Source organism: Podarcis cretensis (genome assembly GCF_951804945.1).
Source record: "Podarcis cretensis genome assembly, chromosome: 3".
Lineage (NCBI taxonomy): Eukaryota > Metazoa > Chordata > Lepidosauria > Squamata > Lacertidae > Podarcis > Podarcis cretensis.
Window position 1 is genome coordinate 124,833,561 of NC_137172.1, and position 17,030 is coordinate 124,850,590.

A 17,030-nucleotide genomic window follows, 5' to 3' on the forward strand; every position below is an offset into this window, starting at 1 on the left:
ATAGTTCCTCAGAACTTTCAATGTTTCTTCCGAGTAAGCAATTACACAGTCAAGCCTTGGTTATGTATATGGCGTTTATTGACCTGACTAAGGCCTTCGACACTGTAAATCGTAATGCCCTATGGACTGTCCTTCTGAAAACTGGCTGCCCAGATAAATTTGTGAACATCATTCAGCTCCTCCATGATAAAATTACAGCAACAATCGCAGATAACAATGGCTCTCAAAGTGAACCATTCACAGTGGGATCAGGTGTTAAATGGGGTTGTGTTATTGCCCAAACTCTATTTTTTTCATTGCCATGATCCTACAACTGTCGAAGGGAAACTCCCCACTGGGGTAGAAATCATATATCAAACAGATGGAAAGCTCTTTAATCTGAGCAGGCTGAAAGCAAAGAGTAAGGTTACCATAACTTCCAACGTAGTTGGACAACATAGTGTGTGCACACTCAGAGGGTGACCTCCAAACCTTCCTAAATATATTCACAGCTTAAGGAAAGCTTGGCCTATTGCTCAACATCCAAAAAGCCAAAGTGCTGCACCAACAAGCACAAAACAACCCCTCTGCAGCACCACAAATCCAACTCAATGGTGTAACGTTCGAAAGTGTTGATCACTTCTCCTACCTGGGCAGTTATGTTTCCACAAGGGCCAACATTGATGCCGAAATCCAGCATTGCCAGAGTTCTGTGAATGCAGCTTTTTCCGATTGAAGGGCAGAGAGTTTGAGGACCAGGACTTTCACAGGAAAATCAAAATGCTTGTTTACAAAGCTATTGTACTACCAACCTTACTGTATGCTTGTGAAACATGGACCACTTATAAACACAATCTCCAACTCCTCAAAAGATTCCATCAATGGTGTCTCCAAAATTTTTTACACATCACTTGGGAAGACAGGCAAACTAATGCCAGTGTACTGGAAGCAGCAAAGATCACCAGTGTCGAAGCAATGATTCTTCAATATCAACTTTGTTGGACTGGTCATAATGTTTGGATGCCTGACTATCGTCTTCCAAAGCAACTACTCTATTCCCAGCTTAAGAATGGAAAGCATAATACTGGTGGTCAACAAAAGAGGTTTTAAAGATTCTCTCAAGGCAATTCTAAAAAAGAAAAGAAAAGTAGTATAAACACTGAGAACTGGGAAACACTGGCCTGCAAGTGCTCCAATTGGAGTACAGCCTTTACCAAAGGTGTCATGGGCTTTGAAGACGCTCAAACTCAGGATGAAAAGGAGAAACGTGCAAAGAGGAAGGCATGTTTGGCAAACCCTCACCACGATCAACTCCCACCCAGAAACCTACGTCCCCACTGTGGAAGGACGTGTGGATTCAGAATTGGCCCTCACAGTCACTTATGGACTCACTGTTAAAACCGTGTTCATGGAAGACAATCTTACTCGACTACAAGTGATCGCCAAAGAAGAAGACTGTTGCAAAACTCTTGTCCAGGCAGGAACAATGCGGCAGTGCTGCAATGCTCTTAAATATGCATGCAGCTTAATGTAAGCAACCCATCATAAGCAATTTTTATAATACCTACCCTGGCTCAATATACAAACTTGTGGCTCACAATTAAAAATGGTCATACCATCATAAAATATGATATGCAAAAGAGCAGGTGAGAGAAAATGTAAGGCCTGATCCGCAAGCATAGAGAGATTTGCGAATCGCTTGATTTTGTGTATAAAACACACCCCATGGAAACCTTTGTTCATTCTCTGCAAGTTCAGACATGCCACAAACACTCAGAAACTATTTGTTAGCTTTGTGGGTTTCCCCCGAAACAGTCTTTGTAAAGCAAACTAGTGTGATATGGGACATGCCTGTGTGTGGGACACAGTGTTAAAATTATGGAACCAATAATAATAAATCAAGTCAGCTAAAAATGGCCATTAAATATCCAGGCTTATATTGTGGGGGGAGATGTTCACAGGGGCATCCTTCCCACCCTCAACAACTGGTATCATAGGCTGCAATCCTAAATTCAGGGAGTAAGCACCAATGAACAGAGCAGAAGTTACTGCCAAGTAAACATGCATAGGCTTTGCATGCAAATATCTGTATATCAAGGTCCATCAATGTTGATTACTTAGTGAGTTTTCTCCTTGTAAAATGTATCTTTCACTATCCTGTTTTATCAGGGAAGTACACCAGACTGGTACTAGAGAGTAGCACTGGGAGACTTCTGTTTGACCCCCCCACCCCCCCCCACCCACCATGGCAGTTGATTTATGGATCCTTCAGGGATCTATTCTGTCCCCAATGCTACTTAACAACTATATGAAGCTACTGAGTGAGGTCAATTGTGCCACTTTTATTTGAGAATAGTTAAACTGCTGTTTCTATTGCACTTTAATGATGTTTCTGTGTTTTAAGATCTGATTTGGATTGCTCCCTTACTTCTTTACTGAAAGGAAAATGTATACTAACAGAAAAAATAGCTTTAAAGCATGCCTATTGTGTTTACTAATAGGAAAAAGTATTAGGGGAACCTAAGCTAGGATTGTTCATGAAATGTAAAATAAATAAAGACAACAGCATCAACCTGTCACACTGCTGTCCATTTGTGTACTTAATAGGGACAGAGTGACAGAGCCTTAAGGGGTGGTGCTGGTTCCCCAGCAAGGGGAAAACACCACCACCAGTGAGCTCTGTCCAACATCTGAAAGCCATGCGCCCTGGCCTGGAGAGTTTTGAGGGTCCTGCCTTGTGAATGCTTCCTGGGAGATGCACTGTGCTCATTAGCTAACTGGCATGTTGGCAGCTCCCAGTGCCACTCTGACAGAAAATGCATTTTTATTTTGTAGCTGATAAGAGTGCTCACATAATTGTGTATATACTTGGAGGAAAAACCTACCTTAATGATGAGGAAAAGCTGAAGGTCCTCTTCCTGAAAGTTGTTTTCTTCTGAATTATTATTGCCGGGCAATCTGATGGTATTTTGAGCATTTCTGGCCATGCTGTGGATCTTCTTTAGAATGTGATCGGTTGAAGATGCTTTATTTGCCGAGGAGCTCCCTTTGTCACTTTGCGCTGGGCTAAGCAGCTGCATCTCCTCCTGATGTTGCTGACCTTCCAGAGCAAAAATCTCTCTCTGAAAGGAATTTCGTTCTTCTTTCCCACTGCAGCTATACTGAGATGACAGAGAATCCACATAGCTGTTTTCCAGGCTCTCTCCACCTCTCATATCCATGCAGTCTGCCACAGCCTTAAAAGAAAGGCATGCTAGGTCTTCACTGATTTGATCATAAACTTCTTCTGCTTCCTCTGAATTTGGAATTCCACACAGCCTAGCATTCTCTGTGTTTCCCACATTTTCCATGCTGGGCAGTTAGTTAAATCAGCTGCTTTGGTGATCTCTGAGACTTGGAACTAGCTTGGCAACCGTGACAGATAAACAGTGAGAGTAAGCAATGTTTGTGGTATACTTTCTGAATGTATTGTTACACGTGACAGATTACCAGCAATCATTTACAGACAGCTTTAAATCAACACTCTCCTGACTTGCTCCCCTTTAACCCTTGCACTGTTCAAAGTACCTACACACACTTCTCAAAATAATTTAATGATCTATTTTTACACCATGGTTTTTGTAAAAATGGGAGGACTAATAAAATGTAATTATTTTCACCTGGTTTTGTTGGGATTGATCTCTTATCTATCAAAACACACACACACTTTTACCATTTGAAGACCGAAAGCAACAGCAGCAAATGTTTGCTGGGTTGTTTTCTGTTCTGGATATAGGATGAATTTCCTTGTCATCTCATTGTAGGGACCCAGTATCACACCAGTCTCAGATAATAATAGTTTTATTTATACCCAGCCACTCTGGGTGGCTTCCAGTACATAATAAAACATCAAACATTAAAAACTACCCACTACAGGGCTCCCTTCAGATGTCTTCTAAAAGTTCCATAGTTTTTTATCTCCTTGACATCTGATGGGACGGTGTTCCACAAGTGTGCAAGAAAAACTGCATTAACCGAGTTTGTAAGACAAACACGAGGACTCTTACAAACATTCCCAAACAATTAGGACTGGGGTACATTCATATGATGGGGGGGGGATCACAATTGAGATGTTTTGATAACACACAGCTTTCTCTGTAACACCTGAGTTGGGAGAGACTGTGCAGCTTTTTGGTGCCTGGATAGTGGTGGACTCGGTGATGGTGAATAAGCTAAACCTGAATCTTGAAAAGACAGAGCCTTGGTGGGTTACTCCCTTTTCTAAGAACTGGGGACTGTTCTCCATGATACTGCACTCCCCCTTGTAGACTGTGGGTAGAGTTTGAGTAAACTATGCTGATGCAAGTCCAGGTGGAAACCACAGCTGAGTGCCTTTCACCAGTTTTGGCTGGCTCCCCGTATGGCTGTCCCTGAACAGGCCGTGTCTGGCTACTATTGGTGATTTCATGGCTGAAATCAGCACAATTCCCTCTACAAGGCTGCCTTAAGGTCTGGCTCAGAAGCTGCAGTTGGCGCAGAACACTTTTGGGGACATCTCACAAACAATGCAGGTGTTGAAAGCTCTGAACTGACTGCCAACTGACTTCAGTAGCACTACTGAAGCACATTTATAGTTCACATTTTGACATAAAAAGCTCTAGGCAGCTCAGAACTGGAACCTGAAAGACAGCCTGCAGCATAAACCAAAATGTAGCAGACTCTAGAATGCATTTAAATATACACACATATATACCGGTACATACAAAGCTTTACACAAAAAATTGTGAAATTTAAACTGATATGGATATGATTTGGCACTCACTTTTCCTTGTTTTAGCTTGCACTGAAGATAGAGGAAACTATCAGAAGACACTTCCTTGGAAATAACTTTGTTTAGGAATAACTTTGTTTAAGAATATTGCACTTGGGCAAAAAAAATGAGAAGCACAAATACAAGATGGGTGACACCTGGCTTGAGAGCAGTACATGTGAAAAGGATCTAGGAGTCTTGGTTGACCACAAACTTGACATGAGCCAACAGTGTGACGTGGCAGCTAAAAAAGCCAAAGCAATTCTGGGCTGCATCAATAGGAGTATCGCATCTAGATCAAGGGAAGTAATAGTGCCACTGTATTCTGCTCTGGTCAGACCTCACCTGGAGTACTGTGTCCAGTTCTGGGCACCACAGCTCGAGAAGGACACTGACAAACTGGAACGTGTCCAGAGGAGAGCAACCAAAATGGTCAAAGGCCTGGAAACGATGCCTTATGAGGAACGGCTAAGGGAGCTGGGCATGTTTAGCCTGGAGAAGAGGAGGTTAAGGGGTGATATGATAGCCATGTTCAAATATATAAAAGGATGTCACATAGAGGAGGGAGAAAGGTTGTTTTCTGCTGCTCCAGAGAAGCGGACACGGAGCAATGGTTCCAATCTACAAGAAAGAAGATTCCACCTAAACATTAGGAAGAACTTCCTGACAGTAAGAGCTGTTCGACAGTGGAATTTGCTGCCAAGGAGTGTGGTGGAGTCTCCTTCTTTGGAGGTCTTTAAGCAGAGGCTTGACAACCATATGGCAGGAGTGCTCTGATGGTGTTTCCTGCTTGGCAGGGGGTTGGACTCGATGGCCCTTGTGGTCTCTTCCAACTCTATGATTCTATGATTCTATGATTCTATGATCATTCAAGCTTTACAGGAAGGAAATTAGTTAGAGTATAATAATAGGTATTAAGTAAAACCCCTATTTGTGAACTCTAACGCAGAGACCATGTAGGAGAGAGTAGATCTAGAAATTTTAACTACTGGTATATGCTGAGTCTACTGCTAGTTCCTCTGCTGTATATACACTAGGAAGAGGATTGTGACAAAGTAATTTTGAATCAGTAAATGGAAAATTTGCTGCTTATATTAGATTAAGCCATCACATCTCAATAACTTAACATAAAGTTTGCCTTTATTTTCATTTAGATCTTATTAAAGCATATGCAATTGCTACATAGCTCAACCCTTAGCGTTCTGTAAGAGAATTTTTTAAAATAAAAATTCTTAAGTAAAGGTAAAGGTACCCCTGCCCGTACGGGCCAGTCTTGACAGACTCTAGGGTTGTGCGCTCATCTCACTCTAGAGGCCGGGAGCCAGCGCTGTCCGCAGACACTTCCGGGTCACGTGGCCAGCGTGACGAAGCTGCTCTGGCAAGCCAGCACCAGCGCAGCACACGGAAACGCCGTTTACCGTCCCACTATAAAGCGGTACCTATTTATCTACTTGCACCCGGGGGTGCTTTTGAACTGCTAGGTTGGCAGGCGCTGGGACCGAACGATGGGAGCGCACCCCGCCGCGGGGATTCGAACCGCCGACCATGCGATCGGCAAGTCCTAGGCGCTGAGGTTTTGCCCACAGCGCCACCCGCGTCCCCTAAAAATTCTTATACATAGCAATTTAAACCAATCCGTGCATGCATGATTTCAACGTGTGATTTCCACTTTTTACAACTTGCAGAACTGCAAGTTATAAAATTAATTGTTTGATTAAGTTAGAAGACTGAAAGCTTAAAGCGCATTTAAGATTATTTCCATCTCAGATTTCCAGTGACTGAGCCTTCCATGTTTCTCTATAAAAGACTTTAACCCTTCCCACAAATGTTTTGCTGTCTACCCCAGCTGAACAGGAGATTTCACATGGTATTGCTCTTGTTCATACACATATACAATTTCTAAGAAGGCTTCTTATGAACAATACCTTTATTTTAAGAAAGCATTAAGTCTGAAGCAATGGCTCAATTATTTCAGCATTTTGTACCCACAGACCTGGCATGTGACTGTGAATTAAATGTTTTATGAACACTAGAAGAAAGACAAAGACGAGTATGCTGCCAAGAAAAACTCCAATAAAACAGGCAAAGGATTCTTGCTGATAGTTTATATGTTGTGGCTCTTTTGGGACGGCACTAACAAGCAGATCCTTCACACTGTCAAGTGACCCATTGTTGGGCAGTGGAGTAATATCCAACAGATGACACAAAAGGGGATATAATCTGTGGAATTCATAGCTTGCGTGGTGAGGTTCTTTCTAAAGGCAGGCCCATGAGATAAGAAGATAGGCTGCGTATCTGGTAACACATTGTCACATCCGTGGTTACTCACTAGAAAAAGAACAAACAAATTCTCATTTACTGCCCTCTTTTGACATTCATATGTATACAGCTATGTTTCAAGAGACTATTAGACTCTTTAGACCTCTTTCCCAGAAAAACAACAACTGCTGGAACATGCAGTCATATGACCTCGGAGATATCAGAAATAACAGATATACCTCTGTAGATAGGTTTGGGCAAACTTCTCAGACATCAAGATTTTATTACTTAGTTATTTATTATAACCCACCAAGTACATGGTTCTATTTCTCCCCACTTTATCCTCACAACAACCCTGTGAGGGAGGTTAGACTGAGAACTGTGACAGGCCCAGGCCCCCCAGTGAGTTCCACGGCTGAGGAGGGATTTGAACCCTGGTCTCCACACGTCCTAGTCTACCATTCTAACCACTATACAGTGGTGCCCCGCAAGACAAATGCCTCGCAAGACGGAAAACCCGCTAGACGAAAGGGTTTTCCGTTTTGGAGGTGCTTTGCAAAACGAATTTCCTATGGGCTTGCTTCGCAAGACGAAAATGTTTTGCGAGTTCCTGCGAGTTTTTTTTCCTCCCCCCCCTTTTTCTAAGCAGCTAAGCCGCTTATCAGCTGATCCGCTAAGCCGCTTATCAGCTGATCCGCTAAGCCGCTAAGCCGCTAAGCCGCTTATCAGCTGATCCGCTAATCCGCTTATAGCGCTAATCCGCTAAGCTGTCAGAGTGCTTGCTTCGCAAGACGAAAAAACCGCAAGACGAAGAGACTCGCGGAACGGATTCTTTTCGTCTTGCGAGGCACCACTGTACCACACTAACTCACTATGTATCACTATGACTAGGAGTTATTGAACTGGCACAATATGAGGACTTTAATGTGGCTATTAAGCTTGAACTGATTAAGACGACTGATAAAATCCTATGGCACAAGATACACGTGAAACATTTACCAATTTACATATTTCCATAGGCAGACAATGTCACTGTTGGGTTTCTCTACAAAAGCAATATTTTACCTAGATCTCCACAGAGGACAACACATTTCTAAGAATTATTAGATTATGAAGCATTGCAAAGCTTCCTGAAGCAACAGAAACCTTCTAAGAGCTTATTTGGAAATTACTACCATAGCTGCCAGGTGTGTATCTTGGCACTTTGCTTTTTTAATGAAACATTAGCAAATTGATAACCAAAGATCTCATTTGCAGTCAGAATCCCATGTTCTCAAAGTTAATTTCTGAACATTAATTTACTGCAATGTTACATTATTAGCAGGGGAATAGAAGGATGAACAATTGTAGTACAGTGGTACCTCGGGTTAAGTACTTAATTCGTTCCGGAGTTCCGTTCTTAACATGAAGCACCACTTTAGCTAATGGGGCCTCCCGCTGCTGCCGCACCGCCGGAGCAGAATTTCTGTTCTCATCCTGAAGCAAAGTTCTTAACCTGAGGCACTATTTCTGGGTTAGCGGAGTCTGTAACCTGAAGCGTATGTAATCTGAAGCGTATGCAACCCGAGGTACCACTGTATTGAGGTGTATGCTGGCAGAAAGACATGAGACTTAGATCTAAAGTAGTTTCCTTGTTTTTGGACCATTGTAAATAGCTACTCTCATTTTACAGGTGATCCATATTTGAAAACTGCCTTGTATGTAATGGTCTCAGTAAGACTAAAGGTTTTGAAAACTTTGCAGCCAAGTTTACTTCTATAATCGTTTCTAGAGCACTTTCCCATGTAAAACATGCTTTAGAATGCTTACTCTGTTTACAAAGAACCACTCCTGGATCAGGCCAAAGGCTGATCTAGTTAATAATAATAATAATAATAATAATAATAATAATAAATCTTTATTGTCATTGCCCCCTCTCAGGGACAACGAAATTTACTTGGCTGCTCCATCCACCCAGGTAGGGCACTCCACACAATATCAGAACAACTATAAAAACACTAATTAAAACAATTAAAACAACCAGATGTCCATGGGAAGCCTGAGAGTAGGATTTCTTTACCTTCACAGTAATAATAGCAACAACAACAACAACAACAACAACAACGACAACAACTTTTTTTTACTTATACCCCGCCCATCTGACCGGGCCTCCCCAGCCACTCTGAGAGGCACAAATACAAGATGGGGGACACCTGGCTTGAGAGCAGTATATGTGGAAAGGATCTAGGAGTCTTGGTTGACCACAAACTTCACATGAGCCAACAGTGTGACGCGGCAGCCAAAAAAGCCAATGCAATTCTGGGCTGCATCAATAGGAGTATAGCATCTAGATCAAGGGAAGTAATAGTGCCACTGTATTCTGCTCTGGTCAGACCTCACCTGGAGTACTGTGTCCAGTTCTGGGCACCACAGTTCAAGAAGGACACTGACAAACTGGAACGTGTCCAGAGGAGGGCAACCAAAATGGTCAAAGGCCTGGAAACAATGCCTTATGAGGAACGGCTAAGGGAGCTGGGCATGTTTAGCCTGGAGAAGACGAGGTTAAGGGGTGATATGATAGCCATGTTCAAATATATAAAAGGATGTCACATAGAGAAGGGAGAAAGGTTGTTTTCTGCTGCTCCAGAGAAGCGGACACGGAGCAATGGTTCCAAACTACAAGAAAGAAGATTCCACCTAAACATTAGGAAGAACTTCCTGACCGTAAGAGCTGTTTGACAGTGGAATTTGCTGCCAAGGAGTGTGGTGGAGTCTCCTTCTTTGGAGGTCTTTAAGCAGAGGCTTGACAACCATATGTCAGGAGTGCTCTGATGGTGTTTCCTGCTTGGCAGGGGGTTGGACTCGATGGCCCTTGTGGTCTCTTCCAACTCTATGATTCCATGATTCTATGATTCTATGAATTGACCTGCGCCTCCATGGACAGCTGTGAGTCCAAAATGACTCCCAAGCTGCGCACCTGGCTCTTCAGGGGCACAGTTACCGCATTCAGGATCAGGGAGTCGTCCACATCAGCCCACCCCATCCCCCCAAAACAGTACTTCTGTCTTGTCAGGATTCAACCTCAATTTGTAACACTGTAGGGTAAAGTGGGATAACCTAACTCTGGCTAAGCGCAACATACTATAGTTATTGAATCACACTGGTTTTCAATGGTGAGTTTGGTGTCTTTTTTTTTTTTAACAAAGCAGGTTCAAAGGTTAATGAATGGTTCAAAGGTGACTGAAAGAATACTTACATACAAATTCAGATTTGTTTTGCAAGATTTCCCATCCTTCATCAGCAACTGCTAAAATAGGTTGAATTCTACAGCTGTGTTGGTAATGCAGTCTACTTGGGATATCCTCCTTCTTATCGACACGCATGTGAGGATGAACATTGGCTAAGCATTTTATACTTCAGCAAATTTCCCTTCAGATAAAATCCAAAAAGAAGGCTTGAATAGAAGGATCCTGAGAAATTGTTTGGTTTACATGCACAAAGAAGAAGCTGGTGGTCAAGAAATGTGTAGCTAATAGATAAACAAATCTGCCTACTGCAAGATTGTGGTCAGTTGCTTGCTGTACTCCCAGATTTCACTAGGATTTTAAGCAGCCTAACTTGACAACCATTGCAATCATAATATATTAAGCACATGTGCATAGTCTTGTAACACTGCAAAGACCAATTAATCTATTGTGGCATGAGCTTTCATAGTCCAAGTCTTCAATCCTACATGCACTTACCTGGAAGTAAACACCACTGAATTCAATGTGGCTTTTTTTCTGAGTTGACCTATACAGTTTCCCCCTGTAATGCTCACTTCATCAGATGCATAAAGTGTTAAGCAGCTACAGCTTTATGCTATAAAGCAAAGTGTTACAATAAAGTATAATATGTAAGGCCAGTTCATGGTATGATATACCAACCGCAACTCAAGCTGAATTTAAACAAGACAGGTGATGAGAAAAAATCACACATCATATGTAAGGTTCTTTACATAAACACAGGCCTGTGTGTATGACGCATTTACATGTCACACCAGTTCCCCGCCCCGCTGTGGGGCATGTAAATTCTGTGTACATACATATTGGCACATAGGTTCAGAGCCCTTTAAATGCAATTCCAGGCCACCCATATATAATTACTAGTTGCATGCTCCCAGTATCCCAGTTAAGTTAAGCCTCAGGTGAGTATTTCTCAGGTACTAGTTCAGGACTAGTTCAAGGGTCCCCAACCAGTATAAAGTGTACACATGGGGCGAGAGGAAGATGTGCTGCTAGTTGGGGGAGGGGTATAGAAATCCTCCCAGGTGCCAGAGCCCAGCCAAGACTAGCTCACCATGCCCCCCCCCAGGTGCCTAGAAGGTGCCAAGAGCAACCTTCTTTCCCTTCATTACTCCATCACCACTCACTTCCATGACCAATCTCTGGCATCTGATAAGACGGAGTTGGTCTTTAAAGGGACCAAGCCTAGCATGTTCACCAGACTTTCATTTCTGCCAATATAGCTGCAGTCAACCTGCTCCTCAGTCACCAACTCAGACTGAAAGAAAACTTGTGCTCTCTTTACAACAAAAAACAAAACACTGACTGGAAAAGATGGCCCATTTCATGCACAGTGTTCCAGCACTGCCCTACTTCTGTTTTGAAATGAAAGTCATGCTCAAGATTAAGTTTAGGGCATGGGTAAGCAAACTAAGGCCCGGGGACCGGATCTGGCCCAATTGCCTTCTAAATCCAGCCTGCGGATGGTCCGGGAATCAGCATGTTTTTACATGAGTTGAATGTGTGCTTTTATTTCAAATGTATCTCTGGGTTATTTGTGGGGCATAGGAATGGTTCCTCTTCATCCTGGAGAAAAGTGACTATTGGGGTGCCACAGGGTTCTGTCTTGGGCCCGGTCTTATTCAACATCTTTATCAACGACTTGGATGATGGACTCAAGGGCATCCTGATCAAATTTGCAGATGACACCAAACTGGGAGGGGTGGCTAACACCCCAGAGGACAGGATCACACTTCAAAACGACCTTGACAGATTAGAGAACTGGGCCAAAACAAACAAGATGAACTTTAACAGGGAGAAATGTAAAGTATTGCACTTGGGCAAAAAAAATGAGAGGCACAAATACAAGATGGGTGACACCTGGCTTGAGAGCAGTACATGTGAAAAGGATCTAGGAGTCTTGGTTGACCACAAACTTGACATGAGCCAACAGTGTTACACGGCAGCTAAAAAAGCCAATGCAATTCTGGGCTGCATCAAAAGGAGTATAGCATCTAGATCAAGGGAAGTAATAGTGCCACTGTATTCTGCTCTGGTCAGACCTCACCTGGAGTACTGTGTCCAGTTCTGGGCACCACAGTTCAAGAAGGAAATGGACAAACTGGAACATGTCCAGAGGAGGGCAACCAAAATGGTCCAAGGCCTGGAAACGATGCCTTATGAGGAACGGCTAAGGGAGCTGGGCATGTTTAGCCTGGAGAAGAGGAGGTTAAGGGGTGATATGATAGCCATGTTCAAATATATAAAAGGATGTCACATAGAGGAGGGAGAAAGGTTGTTTTCTGCTGCTCCAGAGAAGCGGACACGGAGCAATGGTTCCAAACTACAAGAAAGAAGATTCCACCTAAACATTAGGAAGAACTTCCTGACCGTAAGAGCTGTTTGACAGTGGAATTTGCTGCCAAGGAGTGTGGTGGAGTCTCCTTCTTTGGAGGTCTTTAAGCAGAGGCTTGACAACCATATGTCAGGAGTGCTCTGATGGTGTTTCCTGCTTGGCAGGGGGTTGCACTCGATGGCCCTTGTGGTCTCTTCCAACTCTATGATTCTATGATTCTATGATTCTATGAATTTGTTCATTTTTTCCCCTTTCAAAATAAAGTCTGGCCCCCCACAAGGCCTGAGGGGCAGTGGACCGGCTCCCTGCTGAAAAAGGTTGCTGACCCCTGGTTTAGGGTAAATTTAGGATTATGCTTAGGCTGGGAAAGGTAAGGAGCTCAAAGTGCATTACAAGTGCGCAATCTTCATGGAAGGGAGCCAGCTGCTTTCTGCAGGCGACACATCCTGCAAGGACGACACAGGCAAATGCTCTCTTCTTTCCCAGCCTGAGCAAGTCAGTGGCACCAGCTGCCCTCCACACTCTGCAAAGCTGATGAAACACAGGTGGGGCCAGGGAGTGTCACTATTAAATTTCTTACAAGGGGCCAGGGGACGGGGACACTTGTTGCAGTCAGATGGACGTGCTTCAAAGCAAAGTGCTGGAGCGGCTTCAGCTGCCTGCCGCCTCAATTCCCCAAGAACGCCTCAGGGCCCAAGTGGAAAAGTAGGGGGGGGGAGCTGGAGTCCCACCAACTGCATTATTTTTTTTAATTTAAAAAAATCTGGTGGGGCAGAAGAAGACCTTGCTGGGGCGCCACATTGGGGTGGGGAAGGCAGGACTAGATTGTGGCTGAATTGCAGCACACACTTTCCAAGTCAGTATGGGCTCAGTTTTGCTTATTCATTGTGGTCACCACAGAAGTATGAACATCACTGCTAAGATTTTTGAAGAGAATCTCGAAACGAGTAATACTTATGGCTCTTACCGAAATATCCCGACACTGCTCTAGTTACTATAACGTTCCTAAATAATTTCCCTGTAATCTGCTGAACAAGTCAGTTTGAAAAGCTATAAATGAATTATTATTATTAAGCTTCTAGCCCAACTGCAATATTTTAAGAGGTCTTCTTTTAATTCTAGATAAAGTGCTGCATCCAATCATTCCTTACGGGTTTTTAAATGATACTGATGCTCTGTCATGGTCATCTCGTACCTTCTTCTGGTGAAATAGCTGCATCAGGCGAAGGGCTGATCATCCTGGTCTCCATCCCGACCAGGTTCCGCGACTCTGTCCTCCGGCGCCCGCGGGCGCGCCTGGCCTCCCCGAGGCTGCTCTCTTCAGCTCCGGAGCGGCATCCCGGAGGCGCCCGCCTCACCTGCGGCTCTTTCCTGCAAGGGCCACACGGGACCAGCCACTTGCCCGGGATCCGGCCCGCGAAGCTCCGGGGCCTCTGGGGGCCCGAGCCTCGCCCGGGACGAGAAGGGGGGGGAGGCCCCCTCTTTCCTCTGAGCGCGCCTGCGCGGTGAAGGAGGACCCCCCCCGCTCGGGCTCCGCCTCTTCGCCTGGCCGAGTTCGCGTCCCGCGCTTGACTGCGGGAGAAGCTCGCGAAACCAGGAAGCGAGGAAAGCGGAGGAAAGTTCGCAGCCAGTCTTGAAGGCGTGCAAAGGCTGGGATGCTGAACAGAGAAGACAGGGCGCCCCCCCCCCCGTCTCATCCTGGAGGGAGGCAGTTTGCCCCGCCCCTCTCTTTTTCCTTTCTTGTAAAGGAAAGCTCCGAGTCTGGGGCCCCTGCCTGGCCGGGGGTGCCCTTTCAGGCATTTTGGGTGCTATGCCCCCCCAGAAGTGTCCATGGGCATACAAATCTGAGGTTCTGCCCCCCCCCCACAAAAATCCTGGCTACACCCATGGAAGTGTCACCGCAGCCCAGGTTCGCGGGGGGGGGGCGGGGGGGCTGTGTTTTATGGCACCTTTCCCCCCATCTTGTCTCTTAGCTTCATGCGACGGAATCCGGCCTCCTTAGTAGAGCCTCCTTTTGCCTGGCACAGTGACTCCTGTATAGAAAGAAGCAGCAGCCATCTCTATGGCGGAGAAGGTGGTGGATGGCCAATACAAAAAGGGAATTAATGCTGCAGGATGGGGGGCAGCATTCCTATTAAGTGGTGGGTGAGCATATCAGATGACACAGCGATTCTTCAAACAGCTCTTGTTTATTCACAGGCCAGAACTGAACTGAACTGAAGGGTTCAGCCAACCTGCTTATATAGAGCTCCACTAGAACGCAACAGTAACCATTTTCTGTAACTATCCAATCACTGAACATCACTTTCGATCCCTTATTTGCATATGTGGACCTGCGTGAAAACTATCTATAGTGTCCCCTTGCTGGCCCAGAGTGAGAACTTTAGTACATAACAATTCCCTGTATAGATCATTTTTCCAAAGTGCCTAGGCGTTCTTACAAACATTATGAATGCATAAAATAATATGAGGAGTAGAGCGTAGACAAGAAACGTCACTCCCACCAAACTTTAATATTGCTTTTCCACTGAAGTACAGAACTAATGTATTTGTACAAAAATATGGAAGGAAACAAAAAGCTCTGCACTTGCTCACCCGCTAGTTCAAATTCAAATTCAAATGCAAAGAAACGAGTAAGAAAGGAGAGCGCCCCCCCTCCACAAGCAGTGAGGAAGGCAAAGAACAAAACCCATGGGAAAAGCCCCCCCCGCCCCCCCGTAGTGCTCCATGAGTTTGAGGGAGGGAAAGGCTTTAATGCAACAGCTGGGGAAAGAGGGGGGGGGAGGGATGGGGGTGCTGACCCAAAGTCAACTGCGATTTAAAGGAACAGTATTAGAAAGATGGAGAAGCCTGGGGCACTCTGACTGGCTCCTCAAATCTGTGTAAACTAATATAAAAATATAGTTTCACTTTTCTCACTTGTTTAGTTACTTGTCCATCTAATAACTATTTGGATCTGTCATGATGATATCCAAACATAACTACTGTATCTGTGAAATAAAGATCCATTTATTTTTTTATTTAATAAACTTAAATGACTTTTGAGGGTGGTAGATCACTGTCAGTTTTTGATATTGGATAGTAGATCACAGCCTACTCCAAGTTGGACATGCCAGTTGTAAAGCATATTAAGAAACAAGAGCACATCTTCAAGGAATATGGAGACACAACAACTGCCAGAAACTCAGCTTAATCACCTGTTATTTTGAATAAGCAATTTAGTAAAGAAGGCCGTGCCCATGGCCACCCTGGCCTGCTGTTTCCAGGGCTAGTGATAGTGCCAGGCACCACACACCTGTTTTAGGTAACCCACTGTTTGGTGCAAGTCTGGTATATCAGAAAACATGTTATCTCAAAGCTTCCTTTTAAAAATGGCCTAGGACACATGTAAACAAATACCTCTCACACACGTGGACCTCAGGTCCCTACGGTGTGGGGAGGGTAGGGAGGTCCTTGCAGAGGTGAGAGACAGCGGTGAGGATGCACCAAGTGCTGCCTACTAGTGTGGACAGGAAACACTGAGACATAATCCAATTGGAAATGCTCATGTGTTCATAAAAGGTAAAGGTAAAGGGACCCCTGGACTGTTACGTCCAGTCATGGCCGACTCGGGGGTTGCGGCGCTCATCTCGCTTTATTGGCCGAGGGAGCCGGCGTACAGCTTCCGGGTCATGTGGCCAGCATGACTAAGACGCTTCTGGCGAACCAGAGCAGCGCATGGAAATGCCATTTACCTTCCCGCTGGAGTGGTACCTATTTATCTACTTGCACTTTGATGTGCTTTCAAACTGCTAGGTGGGCAGGAGCAGGAACCGAGCAACGGGAGCTCACCCCATCGTGGGGATTTGAACCACCGACCTTCTGACCTTCTGAGCTTCTGACCTTCTGAGAGTCAGTGCGGTGTAGTGGTTAAGAGCGGTAGATTTGTAATCTGGTGAACCGGGTTCGCGTCTCTGCTCCTCCCCATGCAGCTGCTGGGTGACCTTGGGCCAGTCACACTTCTCTGAAGTCTCTCAGCCCCACGCACCCCACAGAGTGTTTGTTGTGGGGGAGGAAGGGAAAGGGGAATGTGAGCCGCTTTGAGACTCCTTCGGGTAGTGCTAAAGCGGGATATCAAATCCAAACTCTTCTACTCTTCTCTTCTTCTGATCAGCAAGTCCTAGGCTCTGTGGTTTAACCCACAGCGCCACCCGCGTCCCTATGTGTTCATAGCCATGGTCAAAAACTATTTTGACAATCGAAGCCCACCATGTAAACTGGATCACCTGTTTACATCATCCTTGTTGGTGCTCTCATAGAATGGTTAGCTAACCAGGACATTCCTTTGCAAAAGCCATGCTGATTCTTCTTCTGCAAAACTTGTTCTTTCATGTGATCAGCCCTCATATATTTTATAGCACTTTCC

General features: G+C 44.7%; 2 protein-coding genes across 3 annotated transcripts in view; both read right to left on the reverse strand.

Annotated features, from left to right (window-relative positions):
• Positions 1-13,840, reverse strand: part of CLIC5 (chloride intracellular channel 5) — a 73,501-nt gene extending 59,661 nt beyond the window's left edge. The window contains exon 1 of one of the 2 annotated variants that reach the window (XM_079970022.1): positions 13,821-13,840. Coding sequence is in view for 1 of the 2 variants with exons in the window: in XM_079970020.1 (XP_079826146.1) it covers positions 2,865-3,329 (465 nt within the window). In the remaining variant the exon portion in view is untranslated. Of the gene's footprint in view, positions 1-2,864; positions 3,417-13,820 lie in introns of those variants that run through there. The other variant, XM_079970020.1, reaches the window with a different exon arrangement.
• On the reverse strand, positions 6,611-13,875 carry ENPP5 (ectonucleotide pyrophosphatase/phosphodiesterase family member 5; the record flags this gene model as incomplete). The annotated part of the gene is given in 4 exon segments (XM_079970843.1): positions 6,611-6,986; positions 6,989-7,096; positions 10,263-10,406; positions 13,821-13,875. Coding segments are annotated over 4 exon segments (582 nt in total). The 3' UTR covers positions 6,611-6,711.
• Between the last annotated feature and the right edge of the window lie 3,155 nt (positions 13,876-17,030).